This window comes from Gobio gobio, assembly GCF_949357685.1.
Source record: "Gobio gobio genome assembly, chromosome: 7".
Classification (NCBI taxonomy): domain Eukaryota; kingdom Metazoa; phylum Chordata; class Actinopteri; order Cypriniformes; family Gobionidae; genus Gobio; species Gobio gobio.
In genome coordinates, this window is record NC_137103.1 from 39,264,669 (window position 1) to 39,271,867 (window position 7,199).

The 7,199-nt window shown below is 37.8% G+C and overlaps 1 protein-coding gene across 1 annotated transcript in view; it reads left to right on the forward strand.

Annotated features, from left to right (window-relative positions):
- The window catches only part of vangl1 (VANGL planar cell polarity protein 1), a 44,172-nt gene extending 37,543 nt beyond the window's left edge, over positions 1 to 6,629 (forward strand). Inside the window, exons 7-9 of the mRNA XM_079821742.1 lie at positions 347 to 482; positions 656 to 890; positions 3,285 to 6,629. Coding sequence (XP_079677868.1) covers positions 347 to 482; positions 656 to 890; positions 3,285 to 3,545 — 632 coding nt within the window. The 3' untranslated portion in view covers positions 3,546 to 6,629. The remainder of the gene's footprint in view (positions 1 to 346; positions 483 to 655; positions 891 to 3,284) is intronic.
- Positions 6,630 to 7,199: the final 570 nt, after the last annotated feature.

The following is a 7,199-nucleotide window of genomic DNA, read 5'->3' on the forward strand; positions in this document are numbered from 1 at the left end:
AAATAAACTGTTTGCTCATATATTTAGTGTAATATTTAGACTACTTAAAATATGTACTATATTATCCTCATGAAAGTGCTTTTTAATTATTACAGCTGTCAAATTACACATTTATATGATAATCTGCAACAGGATGAAGGCATGTATTTTTGATCAGGCATTACAATCCCCTTGGGGTCTAAGTTTGATAGGAATTTTCTGTATATAAATACTGTATAAAAGCTTAACAGACTATCCATTTTTCTTGTGATATGGAACAATTTCGATATGGATTTTAGTAGTTTTTTAGTATATTGAATTGTAATTGCATCTGTTCTCTCTCTCATAAGGATCTTTGTCTTTCCAGGTGCTGGAAGCGATGCTGCAACTGCTCAGTCTCGGGCTAAAATAGCAGCTGCCGCTCGACAGAGAGACACCAGCCACAATGAGCTGTACTATGAGGAAGCTGAGCATGATCGAAGAGTCCGAAAGCGCAAAGCACGGTAAGAGAGACATTTAATAGAGATCTTTAATAGAGTAACCGAGTTTGTGGAACAAGAAGTTTGAAAGTGATACCAGAGCTTGCAGTTGAATTGTGATATACAGTAAAGATATTTAAAAAAAGAGTTGTGGGTTTTAATGAAACTACTGCAACCTAATATGCAACATTTTCCAGGCTGGTGGTGGCCGTAGAAGAGGCGTTCACACATGTTAGACGGCTGCAGGAGGAGGAGAAAAAGAAGCCGCCGGGAGATGAGATGGATCCACGTGAGGCAGCGCAGGCCATCTTCCCCTCCATGGCTCGAGCACTGCAGAAATACCTGCGCACCACCCGCCAGCAGCACTGCCACAGCATGGACAGCATTCAGGCCCATCTGGCGTTCTGCATTACAAACAACATGACCCCAAAGGTGAGCATGCTTTCTCACAAAAGATTGAGAAACTAGTGTGTGACATCAGTCTAGACTGAACTCATTTGTCCTCAGATATATGATTAAAGTGCCTGTAACAGGAGTCATGAGCACTTGTCTTGCACACAATCGATATGAGCGAGAGGGTTGTATTGATTTTAAGTCAGTCATTCACATTTGTGTAAATGGGCAGATGTTAATGACTTCATAAGTTATAACCGCAACATACACTAATAGTACTAATTGTAACCGCACATATAAACTAAATATTTTCTGAAGCCTCTGATCAGGAATAACATTTGGAATAAAATTGTATTATATTGTTTGAGAGCAGTAGTACGCTGACAACCATTATCTTTAGCATGACACCCATTTTAACAAAAGATTCACCTGCTACTATATTTTCAACAATTTATGAATTTTTACTTGCCCCATGTTATTATATGAACCAGTTGTGTATTCCTCGTTTCAAGACAAAAAAAATTATAAATTATATAAATACTAATTTAAATAATTTAGATTACGTGTAAGAACATTTTTGGAAGCATTTTTAAAAGGGGGGGTGAAACACTCAGTTTCAGTCAATCTCATGTCAATCTTGAGTGCCTATAGAGTAGTATTGCATCCTTCATATCTCTGAAAAGTCTTTAGTTTTATTATATTTATAAAAGAAAGATACGCTGTACCAAGTCTTTCCGGAAAAAAAACGAGCGGCTGGAGGCTTATTGTGTGGGCGGAGCTAAAGAATCACGAGCGAGCACTGCGATTGCGTTGAGAGCTGAAAGCTGTGACATCCTTAAACGTGGAAAAAAAAATTTATCCTAAATAAACCATGGAGATCAATCAGATTTAGTCATACATATATGATCCAGAATAAGATCTAGAGGCTGAAATTGAACAGGAGAAGCAACAACGACGACTACAGCAGGACGTCTCAATGGTATGTACTGTAAAACTTATATAACGTTACCTGCTTATAGCGGCTTGTCACTCGTGGTTTATGAGGACATAATTTGATTTATGGACTATTGTATGCGATCTAATGTTAGCAGTAGCAAGCAGAACGGTTTTGCAAGTCAGACTGGTGTGTGTTTAAATAGAAAAACAATGGAATTGTAGCGCATTTGAATGAACAAGTCGATAGCTAACAACACAAAGACATTTGAAGCAGTTTTACTCACCGCCTGCTTCCAACCTTAATCGCTGGAACCGCTCCATCTTTCAGCGTTAGACGAGCTACAAATCCGGAGTTGAACTGGACCTTGTTTATAAAATGATCGTCGCCGAGATGCAGGGGTCCCATTAACGCTGGGTTCTTTGGGAAGCTGTACAGGGTTGTCTTGGGTGGTCCCGGACAACCAAAAACACACATCTTTGGTGACATTGTTGATTTCGTGACGTCCTGTAACTGCAGCGCAGCCGGTTTCCCTAAAGCCGAGCACAGCACTATAATGGGCGTGCATTTGCTCTCTCGCTCTAGTCGCGCGCGCGCTCTTCTGGGAGAAGAGCATTTACTTTGTCCATGTTTAGCATGGGAATCCAAGTCTTTAACAGTGTAAAAATCTCAGTATGCATGAAACAGCACCCCCCCCCTCTCTTAAATTAATTTACATACATTTCATGAATAATATATTTTTTTTACATATACTGTATAATTGCATACTATTTATTTTATGTCATGAATTTCCCATTCTTGTGTATGTGCTAAGTAGAAATTTAAATTATTTCCACTCACAATTTCTCCAATAAATGTTTGAAACTGCAACAAGTTAAAACTGTCTCACACTCAGAAGAGAATTAACAACCATATTTACCGTAGTTGCAATATCAGCTAGGGGTGGGTGATATGACCAAAATCTTACGGTATAGTTATCTTTGCTTTAAATAAGGTTTTATGACATCAACATTTTTACCATTAAAATTAATCATAATTATTGTCACCATTTTCAATTTCATTTAAGAAAAAAACACTAATACTAGCTTAAAAAAACTCCCAAGCATACTGAAGACAAGTAAACTGTGACTTAAACAAGAGCAAAGAAAATAAACTACAATAGAACAAAGACACAAATGAAATAGACCTACCTGAAATACTTCAAGCACAAGAAATGCTACATAAAATGTAGTGTCTACCGGTATATCGCCCACCCCTAATGTCAGCGATAATGTAATTTTAACATTTGCATAATGAATTGTGATTGGTCTTTTCTTTCGCAATTAAATGGATCTGTCTGCACTGCATATTACAATCAATCTCTTTGTCTCACTATTTAATTATTTACTCAAAAATGTTTACTGGTGTTTTAGGAAAGTTCAAAACAATTTTAAAATATTACTATACAATACTACCAGCAGATATCACTGAACAGATATTATGCTGTTGTTCCCTGTTAGGCATTTCTGGAGAGCTATCTGATGGCTGGGCCCACGCTGCAGTATGGGCGAGAGTGCTGGCAGACCCGGCAGTGGACGCTGGTCAGCGAGGCATCTGTCACCAGTCCCCTCCATAACGGCTCTGAGTTCCAGCTCAAATCGTCTGACTTCAGCCTAGTGGTCACCAGCAAAGCTATCCCTCACCTCAAACTCAGTGAGGAGTACGTCCACCCCAAGTCTCACAAGTTTGTACTACAGCTACAGTCCGAGACCTCCGTCTGATGGATTCAGTTGCTTTTGTCCATATGGTTTTCTACGCTTGTAAATTTTGGACTAGTACTATTTTGTTTGAAATTCTTTTTCACTTTTTCACAGTTTATAAATGGCATTTTACATAATGGATGTATTTTGATACAATATTTGTTACTGCCAAAAACAGAAGAGGGGGAAAAATGTATACCTGTATTGTATGTATCCGATTACCTAGTGCTGACTGGTGTGATTGTGTGTTTGTGCTGCTATGTATGTTACTTTTTGCAAAGAGCAAATGCTAATTACATACTGTGATAAGCATCAGACTGAGGCGTCAAGGATACATTTTTGCTTTTTGCAAGTAGATATTGTTTATCATATCTATGTTTGTGAGGCATGTATGTTTTTTTCAATTGACTGCAACATAAAGGAGCATCATATTGGAATTCCATGAAATCGTGGTAAAGTCGGTTAGGGAGTAGGAATTGTCAGTGGCATAATCGTGGCATGATAGCCAAACATACATGATCATTTTCAGCCTGTTGGATTGCTTGATACACTATATTGCCAAAAGGTTTGGGACGCCTGCCTTTACATGCACATGAATTTTAATGACATCCCATTCTTAATCCGTTGGGTTTAATATGGAGTTGGCCCACCCTTTGCAGCTATAACCGCTTCAACTCTTTTGGGAAGTCTTTCTACAAGGTTTAGGACTGTGTTTATGGGAATTTGACCATTCTAGAAGCGCATTTGTGAGGTCAGGCACTGATGTTGGACGAGAAGGCCTGGCTCACAGTCTCCTCTCTAATTTATCCCAAAGGTGTTCTATCGGGTTGATGTCAGGACTCTGTGCAGGCCAGTCAAGTTCCTCCACACCAAACTCGCTCATCCATGTCTTTATGGACCTTTCTTTATGCACTGGTGCGCAGTTATGTTGGATCAGGAAGAGGCTATCCCCAAAAGTTGGGAGCATGAAATTGTCTTGGTATGCTGAAGCATTAAGAGTCCCTTTCACTGGAACTAAGGGGCCATGCCCAACCCCCTGAAAAACAACCCCACACCATAATCCCCCCCTCCACCAAACGTTACACTTGGCACAATGCAGTCAGATAAGTACTGTTCTCCTGGCAACCTCCAAACCCAGACTCGTCCATCAGATTGCCAAACAGAGAAGCATTAATCCGTCACTCCAGAGAACACGTCTCCACTGCTCTAGAGTCCAGTGGCGGCGTGCTTTACACCACTGCATCTGACGCTTTGTATTGCAGTTGGAGATGTAAGGCTTGGATGCAGCTGCTCGGCCATGGAAACCCATTCCATGAAGCTCTCTACGCACTGTTCTTGAGCTAATCTGTAGGAGACACGAAGTTTGGAGGTCTGTAGCTGTTGACTCTGCAGAAAGTTGGCGACTTCTACGCACTGTGCACCTCAGCATGCGCTGACCCCGTTCTGTGATTTTTATGTGGCCTACCACTTTGTGGCTGATTTGCTGTTGTTCCCAATTGCTTCCACTTTGTTATAATACCACTAACAGTTGACCGTGGAATATTTAGTATTGAGGAAATTTCATAAAATGGATTTATTGCACAGGTGGCAACCTATCCCAGTACCACGCTTGAATTCTATGAGCTCCTGATAGCGACCCATTCTTTCACAAATATTTGTAGAAGTAGTCTGCATGCCTAGGTGCTTGATTCTATACACCTGTGGCCATGGAAGTGATTGGAACACCTGAATTCAATGATTTTGAGTGGTGTCCCAATACTTTTGGCAATATAGTGTGTGTTATATGTTTGGAAAAAAGGGGTAATATATTGCAAGAACAGCCTTTCCTGTGCGATTAATAAATTGTGATTTGTAGTTTGCCTCTTTTTGTGTGGTAAATTGTGAATAAGGTATTTTTACATTTAATTTATTTGTTATTGTGCGTGTGCATCATCGCTAAAGCAACGACTTGTGTTTATAAAATGCGAGCCCATTGATGCTGCCCAACACCTTTATAAACCTTGCTCTTGACTGTGTTTTTATCCAAGCTTGAAATTTCTTTGCTTATGTAGCAAAAGAAAAAATAAACCTGTCATGCCTTTTTTCTACTGTAATGTTTTCCAATAATTATGATTTCTTTTGTATTTCATTAGGACAATTGTGTTTTATATGATTTCTACATTTTATATCTGTAACAGCATATATTTTCCCATTGTGTATTGTCAGTTCTGTCCTATATGATCATACAAACCCATCCCATTCAATTTGTCAGAAATTAGTTATGATAAAGCACAACAATCTATGACATAACCCATTACCCAATCGAATATTACTCATCAGTGTTACATTTCTTAAGAGAAAATGTTGCAGATTTATTTCCCTGAAGATTCTGGTTGTATGAAAGGAGGTTCCACAGAACCTCTTAATTTCTCTTAAACAACTGTAGAAGCATAAGAGGTTTTTCAACTGAAAGTTTAATGTAAAAAATATTGACAAATCTGATACTTTTCACAGTCATATTTGTTGCACATCTCAAAAGTTTTGAAATGTTCAAATTATCTTTAAAGAAGAGCCACAAAGAGTAAATGCTTTGCCTCATTGTGTCAATGTAAATCAAAGCCTAAAAAATATATTTGGGCAAAAATGTTTAAAATAAACAAGGTTTCCCCTTACAAATTGACATTTCTGTATTTTGCTCTTTGGTGTAATGAATAGTGGCACTGTTTTCTGGCCTAAGACTGAAATCAATTCAAAATCATTTTGTGCCAAGTTCCTGATTGTATAACACTTCATGTTGGACAAACATGTTGGGTATTTCTTACATTATATGTTCAGCAAGAAAATTTTATGATTTTTTGTGGATTCACTTTCAAACTGGAATTTGTTGTCGTCTTTAGAGTCGTAACCTATATATCTGTATGTATATATACATATTGAATATTTCTTGTATTAAAACTGTACCATATGTATATATTTATTTATTAGTGTATGTAGTTTACGATCATTTTTGTGTACACCTCTGCATGTGCATACATGTTTTATTACTGTAATCACCATAATTTCCACTGTGGATTTAAAAATATAAAATCTTTTTGGACAGTTGAATTGTATTAAAATTGATTGTCTAGATTTGTCTGAAATGCAATGTGAGACAAAGGAGCAAAGGCAATGCAAATTAATATTCTGATTCTGATGAATAATTGAGCAGCCATTTCATTTGTCACATGCTGATTGTCATTGGTGTGGTCGATGAACAATTGAGGCTAGCATATTCATTTTTTATTTTGTTTTTTAGTCCCTGTCCTAAATATAATGTTCATCCTGTTATTTAAAGTAGAGCCATTTTGTTATAAATAGCTGACTGAAACAGGTTAGTTAACATCTTAAAAGTACATATTATCCGTGTCAACAGCAATGCTATAATTTTAACAAGCTGTCATCCTGTCAAGTCAAACGTGTTTAGCATTTACATATAAACATTGTTGACTTGACCTTTTCCCAGGTAACCTATTTGTTAAACTGAGCGATAAGTTTGCTTTCATCTGCATACTAATGTAAATACAAATGTTGTGGGTATGTGGAAATCATTTAAAGACAGTAAAGACAAAAACTCAGATTCACTTGGAGTAGATTTTGTCACTTGTTTCCTCATCATGTCGCGACGTTGGATAGATACACTGTGAATGCTGAATCCAG